Raw genomic sequence first — 22,724 nt, 5'->3', positions numbered from 1 at the left:
AGGTCCATCTAGCCCAGTATCCTGTCTTCTGACAGTGGCCAGTGCCAGGTGCCCCAGAGGGAATGAACAGAACACATAATCATCAAGTGATCCATCCCCTGTCGCTCATTCCCAGCTTCTGGCAAACAGAGGATAGGGACACCATTCCTGCCTATCCTGGCTAATAGCCATTGATGGACCTATCCTCCATTAATTTATCTAGTTCTTTTTTGAACCCTGTTATGGTCATGGCCTTCACAACATCCTCTGGCAAGGATTTCCACAGGTTCCTAAAGGAAACAACCTGCAAAACCTCAAATTTTGGCTAATCACTCAGGTGTAAAGGGATAAGAATAATTTTCTCCACACCTTTATGCACACTTCTTAAGTAGATGGTCTTCTAGAGGTGTTCATGGTCTCTACTGCCTTTGAGGGAAAGGCTTTTCCTTTCAGTTTCTAGTGCCTCGGTTTGAATTGTCCTGGCCTGGTGGGGAAGCGCACTGATGAACCTTGGCTGATAGGTCCTGTTGCGGCGGCAGATTGTTTGGATGGGTCCCCAATAGAGATGCCATGTTGGAGTTCCACAGTCTTCAAGGGTTTGGGGATTACTGTAATTACTGAATATTATGCCTTAATTTTTAAAAATTATCTTTGTATGTTTTTTTCTGTTAAAGGATGTGGTAGTAAGGCTGCCTTTGGCTATCTGTGAGTCAGAGCTTCTGTTTCACTGGACTTTGGGTCTGCATCTTATGAAGTGTCTGGGGGATTTTGTATTTTTACTCATGGCAAACAGGCTCTCATGTGGATTTTGCAAGAGGCAAAGTTTGTGAATATGTCATTTAATCTCTGCTATCTCCACCAATATTCTGCTGATACAGTCTGCCTTTTAGTTGCTAGTTTCTTTGATGCATGTTGCCGTTATTGAAACTAGGCATTGTTCTGCCCACTATTGTCATTGATGCATGATTTATTCTTCCCCATCGGCTGTGTGGATACCATTGTTGTGTTGTCTGACTGGATAAAAACTCTCTCACGCAGTTTTGACTAAACCGGTAATGGATAGTGTGGTTGTCTTTATGTCAAGGAAATTTATGCTCCTGAGTTTGTTTGGGGGTGATCATTCCCCTGGAGTTGTTAATATGTGGAGCCCACTTCCAACATCTGACAGCTTGGCATCTATTATGGTTATTACACAGTGTGGAGAGAAGAGAGGAATTCTCAGTGTGTACCTCTATCCACCATCTCAGTGAATCTGAATGTTATTCGGCATGGCTAGGGAATTGTCCCACAGGTAATAGAAGCAGGGTCTGAAGTTGTCTCTTGTGTAATCTTGGCCACGGTGAGATCCCTGGTGCATCATACCATTGTACTTAGTAGCAGTAAGCAGAGCAGGACTGATGTGTTCTGCTTTGGTCTGATCTGAGTTATGAATAGCCGAGGTTTCTGTTTGCTATGCCTTTTCAGTTTGTCTGGAGTCTCCTGTTCAGCTCTGGTCACTTATTTGAACAAGGGATGAAGGGACTCTATTTTAGATTTATACGGTTGGTGTTTCCCTATTATCGGAGTTCCCTTTAATTCCTTTGTTGGGTCCAGAGCAAGGTTAGCAATTATTCTTCTAGAGTGATATGCAGTCAAAGAAATCAGGAGAGAAAATCTCTCTGGAGTATCTTGTTCTAGCTTTACATTATCTGGCTCAGAAAGCTGGCCTTCTTCTGAGGAGAATGAGATGAATAATGGTAGAGGAGGCTGCATATCCCAATGCCTGTACTAGTCTGGATACAGGATACAGATTCCCTATCCTGCTGGGAACTGGTACGACGATGGGCTATTGGCTCAAGAACTGGAATTGCTGATGGCTGTAAGGATCTGTTGTTTGCCAAAGAGGTTCTGAAGAGTTTGTGAGGCTGCCATTCTCTTCAGGCTCTGGAGATTCCAGGGGACACATGCATACATTTCAGAGCTGTACTATAGAGATTGAGAAATTATATCTGAGAAGGTGATTGTGAATGTGTGTGTCTGTCTGTTGTAAGGTATAAAAATAAAACTATAAAAGTATGTTCTGTTGAAACCTGTTAGATATATTACAGTGCAAACTGGGGGGAGAATGTATAAAGAACACTAACAAATTTACTATGTAATAGTTTTTTAAGAATTTATTCAAATGTATTCCAAATACTTTTTGCAAATTTTTCTGGATATATTATTTGTTCTCTAATTAATTGTATTGTTCTCGCTCTCTCTCCGTGAGGCTGACTGGCAGCTGTCATTAACATCTATATTCTAGGATTTGCATACACAGCTCTGAGGTTTAATTTTGTATAATACTCTTCTGAAAAATCCTGAAAAGACAGAACTTTGGTCTGTACTTTACTGAATTTAGCATTCTTGGCACATTTCCATCATCTGATGCAGGATTAGGACACGTGGCTTTGCCATTTCTGCAGCTATGATCATGTCATCTACTGTAATTTTAACTCCTTGAATACGACCAAAGGGCTCTTCATTTTTCTGCTGAAAGACCTCACTTGCAGACTTGATCCCAAATGGCAGATACCAAGAGTGGTCTCTTCCATGTGGAGTGTTGACGGTGAAGACATGTTTATCCATCAAGGATAGTGTAGACATTTTTGAACACCAAATGGCTCAAAACATGGCCTGTGGTTGCTACAATATGGTACTGTCTGTGTACAGCTTTATTCAGTTCCTGTAGGTCCAAACATACCTGCAAAGTGACATTCTTTTTCTTTATGATTTCAAGGCTATTAATGTAAGTGTGTGACTTTCTCAACCCAGGTTATGATTTCTGCTTTTTTCCTCTGGTGCAAGGTATTCTTAAGTCTGTGGAGTACTGTGAAGGATATATTTCAGCACCTTTGCACAACCAGTAGTTAGAGCCTTGCGTGGATACAAAAATGTGTATCCGTATCCGATCCACAGAAATTGTCCGCTGGCCTGGCCAGGGGCAGGGGTGACCTGTGGAGCTGTCGGGGGATGCTTGGGCCGCCCATCCAGGGCAGGTGGAAAGTCCGCCGCAGCTCCCCACAGCTGCCCGCCTGGCTCCTACCATGGCTGGGCTGCAGTTCTGAGTCACGACACGCACCCCACCTCCCGCCCCCCGCCCTCCGCCCCGGCCGGAGCCATGGGAGAGCCATGCTGGCAGCTGTGAGGAGCCTGGGTCCCTCCAGGGCAGGTGGAGGAACCCAGGCTCCCCACAGCTGCCAGTGTGGCTCTCAAGCTCCGAGCCACAAAATAAATAAAGCGACTTTTTAAAAAGTTTGTGTGGGGGGAAAAAAGGCAAAAAACTCAGGATTTTAGTTTTTAGAAACAGACATCCCTTCACCCTCCCTCCCCCCACCGCAAGTTAAAATCCTGCTGCTGGCACGGCCACCCGTGGAAAGGCTCAGCCAGCGGGCAATCAGCCCACGGGGGACAGAGGCAAGTCCCTCCCCAGCACGCCGCGGGCCTGGCTGGGGCAGCAGAGGGCGAACGGTCATCTCTGAGGCGGAGCAGGGGCTGCCTATGCGCCCCCCCATGCGGAGTCAGGGTGTCGGGGGAAGGGGTGTGTCCGGTCTGGGTTCTGGCCTAGGTCCCTGTCTCGGAGCCGGGAGGCCCCCCGACTAGTGTGCCTGCTCCCAGACCTCCGCCTAGGATGGGTGGAGGATCCGTGCTGCAGTTCCTCACAGCTGCCCGCCCGGCTCTTACCGTCAGAGCCCTGCACAAATACAAAATTTGTATCTGCATCCGCGCTGATATGCGCAAAAATGGTCCACGGATATAAAGCGGATACCTGCAGATTTGCAGGACTCTAAGCACTATCACCTGGGGATCTGTACAGATGTAATGCTCTCCTTCAAATTCCCAAAGGTCCTCAAATACAATCTTGTATCTGGCAGTCAGGCTTTCCTTGGTGATAGGCTCAATTATTCCTAGACCATAATTTCAGCTTACATTCAGCATTTATTATGCTGTAAGTGAGGTATCTTTTCAGTACCAGGGTAAAGCTGTAATGGTGGATCTAGTATTCAGTGTCAGTTACTCCTCTTGGCTTTATATAGGTCCCTCCAAAGGAGGGTTGCTTTAGGCAAATTGTTCCATGGTTTTTCCTTGACCTAGGTCACCAGCCATAAGACTAAACTGCCCAGGTACAGGAAGTTTTCCCTGCCCCTTTCTAGGCATTCAGCAGCCCCTTTTGCATACTGTGTCATAGATATTTTACTGCCACACTTGCAACAAACCTTTCTGTATGCAGCACAACTTTGTGGGCTATGCACAGTGCTGCCCTACTTTATCCAAGTCTGGTTTGTCTCTCTCTTTAGGCTTTGTTTTGAATTTCTTTACAGTGAGGGTGGTGGCATTTACCCCTTCGTAGTTCTAGGAAGATGAATGACATCTGGTTACTTGTCCAGCCTGCTTGTTGGCCATTTCTCTTTATTGTCTGGCTTCCTAGACAAGTCTCTGCTCTGGAGTAAGGGGAGGACCCATCTTGCCTCAAAGAATCAAACTGCCTCAGTTAGCAAGAGCCAGATCAGATTTTCATAGGTATTTAGACACTCAAAGATGAAGATAGGTGTCTAGTGGGATTCTCAAAAGCATCTAAGCAGTTTAGGTGCCTAACTCACATTGAAAATTTGGCATCAAGAATCCAAACATACAGAACTTACAGGGAGAGAAAAATTAGGGGCACCTAAAATAGCTTTTCTGTACTTCAGAGTTCAGTAAGTTGGGACTTTCAAGGGCCAGAAGCAAGTGATGTGTCCCACTGCACAGCTGGAACTTTCACCTTTTCAGTTGGTATCAAGCTCCCGTTACTATTCTAGATGGGTCATGAGATCATCACCATCATCATGTTCCCATTACGCCTCTGCTGTTTAGGGCAGTGATGAAGCTCCTCCACTCCAGTCTGTTTCTGGCAAGTCTTTCATGGTTCCCCAGCTGTGCTCCAGGTTTTTCAGCTTGGCTTCCACAGCTCTTTGCCATGTTGTTTTTGGGCAGCCTCATTTTCACTTGCCTTCAGGTGTCCATCTTATTGCTACTCTGGTGATGGAATCAGTTTCCAACCGAAGCACATGGCCAATCCAACTCCAACGCCACCTGGCAATGATGGTGCTCAGATCCTCTTGGCTGCACTGTGTCAATAGATCTTGGTTTGAGAGTGTTCTGGGCCAAAAGATACAGAGGATTTTTCTGAGGCAAGTTGTATGGAGTGAAGACAGCTTGGACATGTCATACTTTCTCATTCCCCAGCCTTCTGCACTGTAAAGTAATGTTGAAAGTACACAGCTCTGATAAATCTTGAGTTTGGTTTTGGTGTTGTATTTTGATGATTTCCAGTCTGTATTTAAGCTCTTGAAGGTGTTCCTGGCTTTATTGATTTTGTACCGGATGTCCTGGCTAGTTTCACCATCCTGACTCATGGTGCTGCCCAAGTATGTGAATGTTTCTACATTGGTGACAATATAAACCTCTATCTGTACTGGAGATGGTGAGGCAATATTAAGGGTCATGATATCTGTCTGATTGCAATTGATTTTCAGTCCAATTTGCTGGCTGAATGCGTTGAGTTGAGGGTTTTTTTTGTTTTTTTTTGTATATGGTGTTGGGTATGTGATAGGAGAGCGAGATCATCTGTGAAGTCCAGGTCTTCAAGGGATGAGAATGCACCATAGGCTGGTCCTGTGCATGCTATCAAAAGCCTTCTCAAAGTCTATGAAGTTTATGTAGAGCTACTGTTGCCATTCTAAGCATTGTTCTATTATGTTTCGTAGAGTGAAGTTCTGGTCTGTGCATCCATCCCTTTCCAAAAACCTGCTTGCTCTTCTCTGAGAAAACTATCAACTGTCTCTGATATATGCTGGACTATGATCTTACACAATACTTTGCTCGGCACAGATAAAAGTGTGATACAACGCCAGTTATTACAATCACTGAGAGTTCCTTTCTTTGGTATCTTCACTATAACCCCATTGGTCCACTCACATGGCACTTTTTCCCTTTCCCAGACTGATGTAAATAGAGGGGCCAGGATAAATGCTGCTAACTCAGGATTTACCTTGAACAATTTGCATTCCAGTTATCCTTACCAAGAGCTTTCCCATTTTTTAAGGATTTGATGGCTTGAATGATCTCTTCCTTTGTTGGGGTGTCTGTGTTGATATCAAGATTGTCTTCTGCCTCCTGGATGTTTGCTTCCTCTTTAGGTGGCTCTCTGTTCAGCAATTCTTTGAAATGCTTTGTCTGGCGCATTTCTTGTTCTTTTTCTGTTAGTAGGTGGCCTTGGTTGTCCTTGATGAGAGTATTTGTTGGTGTCTGCTGTTTACCACTAATTCTTTTCTGAAGTCAGTTGTACTTTTGGCCTTCACAACACCCCATGGCAACGAGTTCCACACGGTAATTGTGCATTGTCTGAAGAAGTACTTCCTTATGTTTGTGTTAAACCTGCTACCTACTCATTTCATTCGGTGACCCCCTTGTTCTTGTGTTATGTGAAGGGGTAAATAATCTTTCCAATTCACTCTCTCCATACTGTTCATGATTTTATAGACCTGTATCATATCGTCCCTTAATCATCTCTTTTCTAAGCTGAAAAGTCCCAGTCTTTTTAATCTCTCCTCGTATAGAAGCTGTTTCATACGCCTAATCACTTTTGTTGCCCTTCTCTGCATTTTTTCCAATTCTAATATATCTTTTTTGAGATAGAACGACCAGAACTGCATGCATTATTCAAGGTGTGGGTGCACCATGCATTTATATAGTGGCATTATTATTATATTTTCCTTTCCTAACATTCTGTTACCTTTTTCACTGATGCTGCACTTTGAGTGGATATTTTCAGAGAACTATCGAAGATGACTCCAAGATCTGTTTCTTGAGTTGTAACAACTAATTTAGACCCCACCATTTTAAATGTATAGTTGGGATTATGTTTTCCAGTGTGCATTACTTTGCACTTATCAACACTGAATTTCATCTGCCATTTTGTCACCAGTCAAGTGAGATCCCTTTGCAACTCTTCACTGTCAGCTTTGGATTTATCTATCTTGGATTATGAGCTATCTAGTCACATAATCATACATAGTCACAGCATGGCCCTAGTCCCATACTGGGATATTCAGGAGTTTGCCAGTCTAAATAACACAGATGCACAGAAGCTCTGGTAAGTAAACCATTTAGACATCTGAGTAAATCCTCTCCACGTCACACTATCCAGTGCTCTCCCAGTGCACATTTGTGCTAGGCTTACTACAGGTAAACTGGATGAGGGGTAGCGAGTAGATAAACCCTGGCTATGGTCATCCAGAGAAGTTGTTATTCCCCTACCTAAAAGGAGCGGTACCATAGGAACTCCAGCAGGTCCCTCAAGTTAATCCATCACCTTATCTCGAGCAAGCATGTTGGTACAGAAGGAGATTGTCATGCACAGGCAGGACAAGCTGGCATACTGTAATGAGCCAGGTTTCAGAGTAGCAGCCGTGTTAGTCTGTATCCGCAAAAAGAACAGCAGATGGTAGCACTTCCAAGCACCAGAAGGAAGGGATAGCTTGGAGCAAACCTCTCCAATAGCCAATGATTCCCTCTGCTAATGGTAGGTACAGAAGGCCTAGCAAGGAGTCATCAGTATACCATGCATACACACACAGTGCACTGTCCCACAGAGACCCCCTTGGAGTGAGGGGAACTGAGGTACCACAAACAGGACACACAGGTAGTGAACAGCCACTAACCAGCCCGGAACTTTCACCTAGGACACCCACCATCAATAGCCGATCAACAGACAGTATCAGACTTGTGACAAGGATACAGAATCAGCACCTGGAGCTGGCAAGGCAACCCTCCCAACATACAAGCGACCCAGCCAAATAACCACCAACACATAGGATGTGGTGGTCGTTTCAAAAAACTCCAGAGGGCACTCACACTGAAAAGCAACAGCCATCCCTTCCAAGGCTGGACAAAATATTAGGGGTGAAATTCCATATTGCTCCACATACAGTCCCAGTTCTAATGTCTGTGAATGTACCTCCCAGTACAGTGAAGAGAACCATGTCCAAAACAGAAACTAACAGAAACAACATAGACAAACCATTCAGACAAGAAGAAAATCCAATACAACATCCCACTGAGACTGACCCTGGGGAAACAGGCCAGACCATGTCCAATACAATATCTCTGCAGATATCTGTGTTGCTGACCCAGGAAATGGTGCGTACACACAGTATTTCTAAACTTCATGACAAATCTGTACCCAGCACAAGGTTTCTCTGCGGCAAGTCATCTCATTCCACAACACCCTCTGACACAGTGAAGCCCTTTCTCCCAAGGTGCTGGAAGATGTCTCTACAGAAAAAACAGTCTGGTTACCTCAAAGGGCCTGCTATAAAGCGAAAAGTGGACAGATGGCTGGACTGATGAAGCAGGATCATAAGCAATATGTAAATTGTTATCAATGTTGCTGGATCAATATATGGGACTGTATGGGAAGTTCACAGACAAGGCAGACCCTCTGGCAATATTACAGGAAAGATAGCAGCTGACATGACCCGTCAGAAAATCAATTTGCAGCCAAGAGCTGCTATATGAGTGAAATTAACCTGAAACAAAAATCATACTAATGTTGTCAAAAATAATGAGGCAAGGCAGTTCACAGAGTCTGGGGGTGGAAGTGGGGGTGGAAGAATTAATACATGGAGAGAGAAAAACATCCCAACCTGTACTTTTCTTTTCTCTGAAATAATGGGTGTGATTCACCCCTGGGTTGCTCAAATTGTATGCCAAGATAACTCCACTGAAGTCAATGGAGATACCATGGGGTAGAACTGGAGTAATGCAGTGGTGAAGCTGGCCCAATATGACTCTTCAATGGGTCCCAAACTGCAGGACACCTAGGCTTTGGCTACACTAGCACTTTTGTCGGCAAAACTTTTGTCGGTCAAGGGCTGTGAACGTCCCCCACTCCCCGACCCAACCAACATAAGTTTCACCAACAAAAGAACCGGTGTGGACAGTGCTGTGTCAGTGGGAGACACTCTCCCGCTGACATAGCTACCACCACTCGTTGGAGGTGGTTTAATTATGCCGGCAGGAGAGCTCTCTCCCACCAGCATAGAGCGGCTACACGGGAGACCTTACAGCGGTGCAGCTGCAGTGATACAGCTGTGTTGCTGTAAGATCCGTAACGTAGACATAGCCCTAGTTTGTGTTTTGCCTCAATGTTCACATCTCCTCTCTCTGGATATCTCCCCTTTGAGAGCCCATAGTGGGCATCCAGGGCAGAAAACTCAGAATTCAGCAATTTCTGTATAGATTCTCACCAAAAACCTGTACCCTTTGTCTGCATTTAAATAACTCTCACTAGATAAAATGGTAACACCCAGCAAGATGTGCCAAACACAGAAATGTGATTGCTGGACATTGTAAAATTAGTTATAATTCATAAAATTCAAACCCCTTTTTGACTATATATACACAGAGAGACACACTTCTGTAGCAAATAACCAAAATCAGAAGGAAGAAAAAAGTTTTTAAGAGCAGTGGGTGAAAAATTTGGCTTCTACCAACATAACTGCAAACTGTCCCTGATATTTCATCCCTTAAAACTTGAGTTTTTAATTAAAAAACAAAACAAACCTCCCACACACACACCAAATCAACAAGCTTCTGTTAGTAGGTAAAGTACTCTGAAAATTAGAATAACACAATTATTTAAGATCCAGTTGCTAGTACATTCTGATCTGTGAACCTAACCAAAAAAGTAGGCTTACTCAACTTCAAAATAGTAATACACACAAAACATGTTAACTATTCGCTTACAGCAGTGGCTTACTCCTAAACAAATGTTTATTTCACCTGTTTAGATAACTGTTCTTCGCAAAGTTTGTAGAGTGTGTAAAATTTTCGACTAAGGATTTGATTGTCTCGGAAACCTGCACTTGCCAGCTTGACTCTCATAATGATACCACGGTCAGGCACCATCATAGCTACTGTACGGAACTGAATCTTTAGATTTTCTGGAAGTTCCTGTCGCCCTGCATAGCCAGGATTCTGAAAGACACAGAGTGCAAAATAATAAATTATCACTTACTCTCAGTGTGGGCAGAGGGTTTATTTTTTTCTGAATATTACTTGATATAAACATGGGAGTGAAGGAATATGACGACCAGAGCATACAGCAGTCACATACCATTGTCCAATTTCATCTAAAATACTGCAGCTCATGCAATATGTAATATCACACCCCCTATTCTAAGACCACAGGAATGTCTAGTAAATGTGTTGCTTTGGCAAATCACAGTAATATTATTAATATTTTTAAAGTAAACAATTTAAAATAAAGATAAGTGCCTCGATCTTCAATTATGATTGAGGAACACTCAGCACAGCTTTATGCTCCCCTGTCCCTGTAACCATTATGCTGGCAGGCTGAAGTTGTGCACTGCTGCCCTGCCCAGGAGGAATCCTCCAGTGGCCAATTAAACTGGAACTTAGGCAGCTTTGTGCCACCCCTAAATACTGGAGGGCTGACACCAGAAATTCTAAATTCTGATGAAGAGGTTGATGAAAGAGCCGATTGTGTGTCCTTTTTTTCGTTCCCGTTTGTAAAAATATTTAGTACTTGGATTTCGTCTCAGCCTGACGAGTTTTCAATATCCAATTTAAAAAAAATACCCTGAAACATGTGGTTTATGATGGAAATATGACTCGTATTCAGTACAACAAGTCCTATGTTCCTATTAGAGATAAGGGCAACAGAGGATGACAATATTATTTATGAGCCCACACACTATCAGTCAAATCCTGATTGCTTTACTCATATAAGTAGTTCCACTGACTACATACAAATAGTCCCATAAGACTATTTTGTGGGTAAAGGAAACAGGAGTCTGTCCTCTGATGCTATGATTCACACACACATACCATAGTCAGAAATATGCCAAATTCTCTGTCCATGTCAACAACATCACCATCAGTAAAGATGAACTGGAGCTTCTTACTTTTCTTACACTGAAGAACAATATAGATCTGCTGAGCAGCTACTGATAGAACAGGAAGTTCAATGCGATTAAATTCATCAAAGCAACCCCATGCACCCGACTGGGCTAAACCTATGAGAAAATGAGTGGGGAAACCACAAGAATTTTGTTAGATATAGTATATCAGGCCATACATAAAGTACCGTATATTTTGGATATATAATGTAGCATGAGAAAAATGCAGGGAATCCTATGCAGGGAATCCTATGCTTTTACAGCTACCATTATCAAAGCCAGGGACCACTGTAAATATTATATTTGTATACAGCACCTATGGGCAAAAAATAGGCCCACCATCCTTTGCAGTGCATGGAGAACCAGGAGTTCACAGGGCCAAGAACAGGATTGTATGAAGTTGTGTTTGAGAGGGGTTCACTTGAAGTAGAGCTTGGGACCACATCCAGATATCATTGTACTCCTGATAGCACCACAATTGTACTCAGTTTTTTATAGTAACCAATGCACATAGCAAGAACTGAATGGAAAACAGAGTTCTCCTCCTGAAGAACTAACAATCAGAAGTCACACACCATTACAACAAATGCACATAACAGGCCATGGAGTGGAATTGTGGGCTGATGTTATAAACCTCTTGGTACAGGTATACTTTAAGAGGGTCAAATCCCTCCATTTCTGCATCAAGTCCAAGTCACCAGGCTCATAGCAGGGGATTTTACAATTACGGATGAGGGAAGAAATTCTCTCCCAAGTTGTGGTGTGGCAGTGAAGGTGCTGCCGTAGCCCCTTCTGCTATTTCACTCCCACCTCAAGAGAGGCAACAGCCAGTAAATGTGTGCAGGAGCTGATCCACTGTCTCCTCTCCTCAGTGGTGCAAGTAGAAATCATTTCTTGCTGGTACATTGCACTCATGGGAGGGACACAAAGGGGGGGGGGGCACATGACCTCCCCAGGTGACGCCTCCTGCCCCACCCCCAGCCCGTGACCCCACGCTCTTCCCATCCCCTCCCTATGATCCACATCCATTGCACATTACCTGTGGGGGGGAGCTCTGTCCTCTTCCCACTGCGCCAGAGACTTCTGCTGTACAGACCCTGGGCAGGAGGACTCAGGAGATGCAGCTGCTTGGAATGGCTGGGAGGGCGGGGTTGAGGATGGTACAGCCACGCCGGAGGAGCTGCTGGCATTCTGCTCCTTTCCCCACTGGGAACCGCAGCAGGGAAAGGAGCAGAATGCCGGCAGTTCCTCCGGCGGCTGTACTGCCCCCAGCCTCGCACCCCCAGCCCTGACCTCCAGCGGGGCTGCTGTACAGACGGAGGAGACACAGCTCCGTGGAAAGGCAGGGGGCAGGGCTGGGCTCCTCCTCTATCTTTCCGGTACACCATACCAGCTATAAATATCTTACTGGTACGGCATACCAGACTGTACCACCATACTTGCACCACTGCCTCTCCTCTCACAGCCCACTACAGCCCCATCTCCAAACCTTGATGCACTTGGATAGAGGGAATCTTAGCGGGTGGTCCCTGTGAAGCGGCCTCTGTGCAGACTCACTAAATCCTGCCTGCTCTTGTGCAGCAGAATATCCCCCATTCTCCCGCAAGAAGGATCTCCATGGACATCTGGATTTAGCCCAGACAGTAGTTTGGAGCAGAAGATGGCTAACTCCTGATAACGACTGATTGGGAGGCCATTCCAAGTATAGAGGGGGGCATGGAGGAAGGTATTACATTGGGAGTGGATAAAGAAACAAGGATCATTGTGCAGTAGAGGGAGTGACCTGGGATGAGATGTGAAGAGAGAAGACTAGAGCTGTAAGCTAGAATGGAGCTGTGGAGTGCTTTAAAGACAAGGACAAGAAACTCAAACTGAACAAAAAAAAAGAGAAGGAGCCAGGACAAAGATTTAAGATGCGGGGAAAGAGGTGAGAAGGAAATGACATTGGTGGCATCCTTTTGGACAGACTGTAGAGGGAAGGGATGAGGTACAGAGAGGCCGGAGGTTCAGACTGTCATGGTACCCAAGGAGGAAGAAATAGAGAATGTGGCTATTCTACCTGAAAGACTATTTACACCAATTTTTAATATAGTACTATTTTATATTCTTTGTATGGAATGCTCTATTTAAAAAAATTCTCTAACGTGCAACCACTATAAGAAGAAAACAGACAGGGCCCTGTATATGCCATGATTCTCCATATTCATATTCTGTATTTTTCCCTCCTCGGGTACCATATGAATGCCATATTATCCAGCCCTTGCCACAGAATTGTCCTACAGAATCTAAGCTTTCATTTAAAAATTTTGTTAGCCCTTATTGTTATGAAAAAAATCTTTACAAACATAAACCAACTCTCAATCAATGTAGGGCTGTCTTCCTGCAGACAGTGTGAAATAATATCGGAGAGTTGTGTGCAGTACTAGTCATCTCATTGGGTGGCTAACAATGAAATCTAAAATGTACAATTCAAAACCTGACTCAGGAGAGCATTTCTATTGAGGAAGGGTACCTAAGCATGTGCTCAATTTTCAGCATATGCTTAAGTGTTTTGCTTAAAAGGGGAGAGGGATTTAAGAGCATACTTAAATACTTTCCTAAATCGAGGCCCAAATGTCAACTCTGTTAACTACTTCACTGCTGATATGTTTAGAAGAAACATCCAACTAATATGTTTATCCCACAATGACAAGCTGCCTCTGAAAACCTCAACTGTCCAAAACCCAAAATACCCCAATCTAGCTGCCAAAAATTCCAGCTTTAGCCCTGAGGATATCTAACGCAGTTACTCACTGTCCATACAGAAACATGCAGTATATTGAAAGCATTAAATGCTGAGACAGTGGAAATGGAAATTGAATTTAATATCAAAATAAAATGCACAGGGGTTTTTATACTGGGTATATTTTTCCTTTTCATATTTAATTTAAAAACTCTTCCTTTTTAATTTAAATAAAGCTGCTACAGAATTTTTCATCTGTTGCACCAAAGTGCTGAGGAATCCAGGGCCCTTCTGCAGAATTTAGGTCTAACTTGCCTCAGATTACATGGGGTGTAGAAAACATATGTCTCATACATATATACTAGCCAAACCTATGATGAGATATGTAATACTGGCTTTAGCAGGCCACATTTCACTTTATTAATTAAGAACCTATTTTAATTTCACCACTGGAGCTTTTAAAAAGAACATAACAGAAATAAAACTCAGAGTCTTATAACTGGTTAGGATAAAAAAAAGTTAAACATGTCAGGAAACCTACTCCCTGCTCCTCCCCACCCCAACCAGCAGACCTTTATCAACAAAGCATATGTCCTACCAGAGGCATTAGTGGCTCTGTGATGTTCAACAATAGTATGTTCAGGGTCCTCAGATTTTTCATGCCAATGTTTGCCGCACAGGTGAAATAAATCAAGGGCTGATTTTATAGATTCTGCAGAAGCTATTTTCCCACAAAATTCCAATAAACTGAAAATACCCAGTTTTTTTGTGCATATGCATTTACATACACACACACACACACACACACACACACACACACACACACAATAATATGTTAATATAAACTGCATGTAAATTGCATTCTTTGGGTGAGAGCATCCCTCTGGTGTTAAAAACTGTACCGGTACTTTCATTGTATCTCGTTTAGCTCGTCCATGTGAATGGCTAACTCTTTTCTAATGTGATGGCTTTTTTAAAGATATGATGGAGCCAATTCCCCACAGTGCTACGCTGGTTTTAAATCAGAGAAATTCCATTAATTGTAATAGTGGTATACTGGTGTAAATTGGATGAGCATAGTGATGAATCCACCTCATACCTTCATTTGGCTGAATTCTTTTTTCTTACTTGGCTTTTGTGAGCACATGAACAGGGTCATTTTACAGTTTTAGTGGTTATTTTATCAATTCTTTGCAAGTAAATATAATAGCACAGACTTTACAGAATAATTGGATTATGTTTAAGAATATATACAGCAGCATAGATTATATCATGCACTATCAATTTCTGGAAGATAAATAATGCTGTCTCTCTCCCGGGGCCTCTACTTTATTAATAATTAATTAACATAAAAAAGCAATGGTGTTAAGTATTTAAATTAAAGGGTCTGTCCATCAACCATTATGCATAGGAGTATGAGGAGGGGAGTTCAGAGTGAATAATGTAATTAATAGGAATGTACTGAGATAATGGAGAACCAGCAGAGTCATGTATCCATGTGAGGTCTCATGTGTTGTCCACAATCCAATTGGGAATATCACTGGTTTTGTTGACAAGCTTGCATTCAAGAGCACAATGAGATTTTGTTTCCTGATCCCTGTTACCTTCATCTTTGGCAGGCTAATTACAAGTATGTTTGTTAGGAAGTTAAGAGCTTTCTCTTAGAACTTCATCTAGTAAGTCTCTTAGAAATTACTTTCTCCATATCCCTCGGGAACAGGAATCTTGAAAAAATGTTGTTACCAAGATATGATATTTAATACACAGTTCCTTAAAAGTAGTTAAACTACTGCATGCACATGCACACAGAAACAATAAACATGCTGCTGGTTTTGTTCTCTCCCACCTCTTGTTTCTCCCTTGTTTCATTTTCGCTTCAGCTAATTCCTTAATTTTCATTATCTCTCTCCTGTTTTGCAATTTCTGTCTTCGCTTTTCTCCCTTTTCTGTTATCTCTGTCACTTTCTTTTCTGTAGTCTCATTCTCCCTTGCCTCTGCCATGTTTCTTTGTGTCTGCTTTATTCTCCGTTTTCCCCAATTCCTCTTAGAGGCCCTCTCATCTCTCTTCTCCTAGCCCTCTTTCTCTCTTTCCCACCTTGGGTTGTGAATACATCAGCTATCACAACCCAACCAATACTTGTCAATTCTTGGAGACTGTAATAACAGCAGAGTAGAAAGAATATGAAAACAATTATCTTCTATTTTAATTCTATATCTCCCCATAAAAATTTACCTATTCAGTTTATGTGATATTACAGTGATTAGGGAAAAACAGCAAAGTTCCAGGGTCAAATCCTACTCTTTGCTTTATTGGTGTAATTTTGCAATCTCTCCAACAAAGTCAGTGGAGTTACTCCAGATTTACAGCAATGTAAATGAAGCCAGAATTCCGACTCCCCCATGTTTGGTACAGTCAGAGCTATATCACAGATTCCACATGAAATGCAATCCTGTATGTACATTAACAGTATTAAGCTTTTTCTAAATTGGCATTGAATAACATTTGTGAATATTACAATTAATCCACTGAATTAAGAGAATTTATGGATATTACACAAGCCATACAAATCTAATTCTTACATTTAAAATTGCCTGGAATATTTTCAGCTACCATACTGCCATAATGAAGCAAAGATTTTAATAGATTCTTCCATTTGAGGGACAAAGATACTCAGAGCACTAAAGATCCAATCCTACCCCTTTAAAAGCAGTTCAAAAACTTCCATTTTCTTCAGTGGTGCAGGATTGGATCCCTTTCTGAAGTATTTTTCCTCTATGTAGACAGAGAGGATTTGATGAGTTTTCAAAGATCCAGACCAGTCAACAGAGTTACATTGGGGATGGATTTGGACCTACATGTTTTCTGTTTTAAGTGACATACTTTTATTGTAAGTTATCAGGTTCCAGTCTAAAAACTATTTTTGCAACAATGATCACTTTGGGGAAATAACAGGAAAAAAATAAAACATGCAATTCTTTAACATAAGTGTATGTTGGTGGATAGAATATTGGCATTTTATGCATACCGTGAGCTGTGTATGAAATTATCTTAAAATTACTTTGTCTTTATAATGGTGAAATTCAATTCTGGTCAGATTTTTTTTCCCTTTGGAAGGAAAAAATAATTTGTTTTGTATTGCCACCTGCTGGAAAAGTTGAGAGTGCCTAAGAATTGGGAGGCCTGATTTTCAGAGGAGCTGAGCATTCCACAACTCCCAATGAAATCTGGCCCTTGCAAAATAATTTCACTTGTGCAAAAAAGGATAGTGTGAGGGGATGTCTACCCCACATAAGGCCTGAGTAGGAAAAAGGGGCCAATTAACCCCATGCCAGACCTGGAAGAGAGTCACTGATAAGGCCTAATAGCTGATGAAGCCCAGCCGGGGGAGGAGCTAGGATAGGCATGAAAAGAGAGACCAACCATGGGGCGAGCAACTGAAAGAGAGTGGTCTAGAGCTAATCCCCGAGATGAGCCATAAGGAGGCTCTTCAGCAGTAAGTAGTAAACGCTGTGACAATTTGGTGGCAAATATGTGTATGACGGTTGCCCCTGGTACAAGCGGAGCATGAGAGACCATAGTAGCAAGTTTAGGAAAAAAGAGACAATGGAGCCACAGGGCATGGAGACCTTTTTTGGAAAAGGCCAGTACCCTTCTGAGCTGTACCCCAGCAATTTCACTCCCATTTAACTGAGGAAGAAAAGCAACCAACGGGGATCCATGCACTGCTTACACAGGTCCTGCAGAAGCAACAGAAACAGCGGGGGTATTTAATGAAACTGGTGCACCAGCAGCAATATTTATTTAAGATCCTCTGGGAAGTGAGCAGGGGCTGAAGAGGTTGGGAGTGGAAAAGAAGTTCCAGGGCCAGGAGGCCAGTGACCAGGCCAAGAGAGTGCTATGCCTGGGGGCAGAAGGGACACCTGAAAAGGGAATGCCCCTACATATAAGGACAAGAAAGCTAGTCATGAAGTGAAGGATGTAGGAAAGCCTCAAAAAGTCCCACCTGCTGAGGGAGTAGGAAAAGAAGGGACCTGTTTTTCCTGTAGGGAATGGGGACATGTGAGGAGGCATTGTCCCTTCAAGAAAAAAGAAAGTCAGGAAAAGGGCATAGTGTCAGTAAAGGAACAGAAGGAAGAGCCAGAGGCCCATTGTGTGTGCACAGTGGTTGTAGAGAAGGTGTGGGAATTGTGAGGATGGAAGGTGAGGAGAAATTGGAGGAAAGAAAGAGTCCCCAAAAGACAAAGTTAAATGATACCGAGACCAATGCGGAGGGTAACCAGAATACAGTGGGAACTCAAACCCTGATCAAAAGGGTGGTGGGAAAATCTGCGGAACAAAGGCAAAAGCACAAGATAAGTTAGTAGCTGCAGAGCAAGCTTTGCGAATTGCCTTGCAAGACTTAGAATTTCAGAGGGATAAGTATCAGAACACAATGGAGGAGAAGGGTAGATTGCTTCTCATGGTGGACAAGCTGGAGCAGGAACGAGATGACTGGTGGGCCCAGATCCGACAACTCCAGGGGAGAAGGCACCCGTATTCCTGAAGGTTACAGGGTTACCTTGGAGGGTATGTGATAGGGGTCTACCCCACACAAGACCTGAGTAGGAAAAAAGGGCCAATTAACCGTGGAGGAGAGTCAAGACTGAGAAGGTCCAATAGCTGATGAAGCCCAGCTGGGGGAGGAGCTGGGATAGGCAAAGAGGGAGAGAGACCATGGGGTGAACAACTGAAGCAGGGGGGCATCAGACCAATTGAGCGCTAATCCCCAAGAGGAGCCACAAGGAACAAACCCTGTGACAGATAGGCACAGCAAGTGAACTGCCAGCCTCGTAGGACATTAGAGCCATATTAATTACTAGGAAATATTCAGGTACATTCACGCAGCATACGACGACAGTGCTTGAATCAAGTGTAGAAGAAGCCATTATTTCATGTAGAATAAAAAACAACTGAAAGAAACAAATAAAAAACAAGACTAAACAGAGGCCATTTTCCATTTACACATTCATCCAAGGGGACTTCAATGCAATAGCAGGTGGAAAGAAAAGTGAGAATGAAAAGTATGTGGGAAAATTCAGTAAAGGTGTAAGAAATGATCACAGAGCATGTCTGGTTGCCTTCGTAGAGGCAAACCATCTCCACTTAATGAGCACAATATTTCAAAAAGAACAATGTCGGCAGTCGACATGGAAAAGCCCAGATGGAGTCACACTGAATCAGATTAATTATGTATTGACAGATACCAGAAGAATCTTCAATGATGTAGAGATAATAGGAGAATGAATAATTTGCACAGGCTCAGTCCAAGGGGACTTCAATGCAATAGCAGGTGGAAAGGAGGGTGAGAATGAAAAGTATGTGGGAAAATTTGGTAAAGGTTGAAAAGCCCAGATGGAGTCACACTTGAAGCTGTGGAGGTGCAAAAAAGTACAGCAGAGAGAATGAGGATGCAAAAGGAGGAGAGGAGTGAAACAGGAAGTATTCAGGAAAGATGAAGGAAAGAAAGGGGAAGCAGCTGGGAAACAAGGAAAGAGGAACAATCAGATATCAAGAGAGACTTGTGAAAGTGACTACGAGGAGGAGACAGCAGAGAGAATGGCAGGCAGAGAGGACTGGTTAAGGAAAATAAAGAAAATGGGAATAGTGAGGAAGGAAATATAAAAGAACAAGAGGGAGAGAGGACAAGGCATAACTGGTGCTGAAAAGGGAAATGGAGACTGCAGAAAAGGAAGGTAACATCATCAACGACTTAGATATTGGCATAGAAAGTACGCTTATTAAGTTTGCAGATGATACCAAACTGGGAGGGATTGCAACTGCTTTGGAGGACAGGGTCATAATTCAGAATGATCTGGACATATTGGAGAAATGGTCTGAGGTAAACAGGATGAAGTTTAACAGAGACTAACGCAAAGTGCTCCACTTAGGAAGGAACAATCAGTTTCACACATACAGAATTGGAAGAGACTGTCTAGGAAGGAGTAAGGCAGAAAGGGATCTAGGGGTTATAGTGGACCACAAGCTAAATATGAGTCAACAGTGTGATGCTGTTGCAAAAAAAGCAAACATGATTCTGGGATGCATTAACAGGTGTGTTGTGAGCAAGACACGAGAAGTCATTCTTCCGTTCTACTCTGCACTGGTTAGGCCTCAACTGGAGTATTGTGTCCAGTTCTGGGCACCGCATTTCAAGAAAGATGTGGAGAAATTGAAGAGGGTCCAGAGAAGAGCAACAAGAATGATTAAAGGTCTTGAAAACGTGACCTATGAAGGAAGGCTGAAAGAATTGGGTTTGTTTAATTTGGAAAAGAGAAGACTGAGAGGGGACATGATAGCAGTTTTCAGGTATCTAAAAGGGTGTCATAAAGAGGAGGGAGAAAACTTGTTCACCTCTAAGGATAGAACAAGAAGCAATGGGCTTAAACTGCAGCAAGGGAGATTTAGGTTGGACATTAGGAAAAAGTTCCTAACTGTCAGGGTGGTTACACACTGGAATAAACTGCCTATGGAGGTTGTGGACAGGGCCGGCTCCAGGCACCAGCCGACCAAGCACGTGCTTGGGGTGGCACCTTGCAAGGGGCAGCCAATCTTGGGGTGGCGGGGAGCGCTCGGGGTTTTTTGGTTTTCTGTTTGTTTTGTTTCGGCGGGGCGGCGCTCAGAAGTATTTTTTTTTCTTTTGGGTTCGGCCAGGCGGCGCTCGAAGTTTTTTTGTTGTTGTTTTTGTTTTGGCCATGCGGCATTCGGGGGGGGGTTGTTTTTGTTTCGGCGGCACAGCACTCGTGGGGGGTTGTTTCAGCGGGGCGGCGTGGCGCTTGGGGGTGTGTGTTTTGGCGGGTCGGGGCAGTGCGACGCTCAGGGGGGTGTTTCGGCAGCAGGGTGTTTCGGCAGCGCAGCACTCGGGGGGGTGTTTCGGCAGGGCAGCGTGGCGCTGGGGGGGGGGTGTTTCGGCAGGGCAGCGCAGTGCGGTGCTCGGGGGGGGTGTTTCGGCAGGGCGGCGCGGCACTGGGGGGTGTGTTTCAGCAGGGCGGCGCGGCGCCCAGGGGCGGTTGTTACGGCGGGGCGGCACTTGGGGGGGGTGTTACAGTGAGGCGGCGCTCTTTTTTTTTGCTTGGGGCGGCAAAAAAGTTAGAGCCAGCCCTGGTTGTGGAATCTCCATCTCTGGAGATATTTAAGAGTAGGTTAGATAAATGTCTATCCGGGATGGTCTAGACAGTATTTGGTCCTGCCATGAGGGCAGGGGACTGGACTCGATGACCTCTCGAGGTCCCTTCCAGTCCTAGAATCTATGAATCTATGAAACAGGAAAGGATGGAAGGGGATGGAAGATAAAACAGAACACAGTCCCTTCAGAAATGAATTATTTCCGGCACCAGCTGTCATCAAATAGAAAATGGAGAAACAAATACATCATAGCAGATGTGGGAAAACTCACTCATGAACTGTTCTAATTTATAGGAGTCTCTTTGACAGGGCAGTCTAGCATTACTGTTTTGTACTGCCTTGCAAGAGATCCAAATGAGATTGTTCGTGCCAGTCTATCAGCATTGGGGTGTGCAGTGTAGGGGAGTCTGATGGGGAAGGTTAGGGTTCCTGGAGAACACCACCTGAGTGCATAATAAATTTCTATGGCTCAACAGGCACTGAAACAATGCTAAATGTGGAGGCACATGGCCTGATTCTACTCTTACTTATTAGGGCAATGTCACTACATTGACTGGAGTGGAATTACCCTGATTTACACCAGTGTGACTGCAATGAAAATCAGGCTCATAGACCAGATTGCAGACTAGGTGACTTTCAGTGCATCCACCAGTTGCCACTGAGACCCAATTCAAAGTCTGTGGATGGAACTGTTTAAAGCATAGAGCTCTCCAAGCAGTAATAAAAGAAGGGCAGTGAGGAGAGTAGTACGGCTCTCTTACTTGTATCCCCAATTATTTATTTTTTCATCAAGCTAATTTTAAGCAGGCTGCATCTGCACTTCTTCATTCTTCTGCTGGCTGTAAACAAAGCTCACTAGCCATAGGTCATTCTATTGTTTCAGTCTCAGTCACAAAAGCATTCCACACAGAAACGCATTTTTCTTTCAATGGCTAAAATGAATAAACAGAACAGTGTCTTACCTTTATAAATACGACCTAGGCCTCTGTAGTCCATTTGGTCTGAACAATTAAAGACAACGACGTATTTTCCCAGACATTTGCCCATGTCTTTAGTTGTCTCTGTTTTCCCAGTACCTGCAGGTCCTGCTGGAGCACCACCCATACTCATTCCCAAAGCCTGAGCCAATGTGATGTAACATCTGGAGAGAGATTGAAAAACAGCATTAATTTTTCTTCACTGTTATCCGCCCGATGTATAGGAACTAAGTGTAGTAACTGTTATATAAAGCTGCGGGTGGGAAAGGAAAGGGATGTTCTTCCTTTGGTAACTCCCATTGGTGTTAATAGTAATTGGTGCCTATTCATGGGACAAATCCTGCTTTTTCTTTATGTTGATGAGAGTAGGATTTTGCCCCCAAAGCGGATACTATACTCCTAGTGTGATTACCTGTCAGTTAAAGGAGTTATAACGAGTCTGTCTGTACAGCCTAAATATTCATTGCAGTAGTTGAACTCCACATCAGTGATTTGAATGATGCATTTGTCCACATCTTCAATAAAGTAAAATCTGGATTGTTTTTGCCATTCAAAGTCAGAGGGAGATTTAATATTCATACGGACCTGTAACAAAAGCACAAAACCATTAGTGTAGACGTGATATACTGTAATAAAAATATGAGAGGAGGAAGTGACATATCTTAAAGTGCCCACTTTCCATTTCCATCAACAGGTCAGAAAAAACACAATAGGATTACCCAATTTCCAAAGGGTTAATATACAGCAGACTTCTGTAATACTTGACATTAAATTAACCAATATGAAATACACATTCAAAAATACTCATAAAAATTAATGAAAAATGATGGGGACAGGAGAAAGCCCCGGCAGTTTGACTTCTAGCTACACTTTTCTATCCTTATTTAGAAACTCATTTAGTA

At 43.3% G+C, this 22,724-nt stretch overlaps 1 protein-coding gene across 1 annotated transcript in view; it reads right to left on the bottom strand.

Annotated features, from left to right (window-relative positions):
* Positions 1 to 22,724, bottom strand: part of LOC117871746 (dynein heavy chain 5, axonemal-like) — a 276,629-nt gene that overhangs the window by 150,408 nt on the left and 103,497 nt on the right. The window contains exons 40-43 of the mRNA XM_034759511.1: positions 22,235 to 22,407; positions 21,808 to 21,986; positions 10,891 to 11,078; positions 9,823 to 10,017 (exon numbers count right to left, since the gene is read on the bottom strand). Of these exons, the coding sequence (XP_034615402.1) occupies positions 9,823 to 10,017; positions 10,891 to 11,078; positions 21,808 to 21,986; positions 22,235 to 22,407 (735 nt within the window). The remainder of the gene's footprint in view (positions 1 to 9,822; positions 10,018 to 10,890; positions 11,079 to 21,807; positions 21,987 to 22,234; positions 22,408 to 22,724) is intronic.

Source organism: Trachemys scripta, chromosome 2, assembly GCF_013100865.1.
Source record: "Trachemys scripta elegans isolate TJP31775 chromosome 2, CAS_Tse_1.0, whole genome shotgun sequence".
Taxonomy (NCBI): Eukaryota; Metazoa; Chordata; order Testudines; family Emydidae; genus Trachemys; species Trachemys scripta.
Note: the sequence above shows the minus strand (reverse complement) of the source record. Positions and strands in the feature narration are given on the sequence as shown.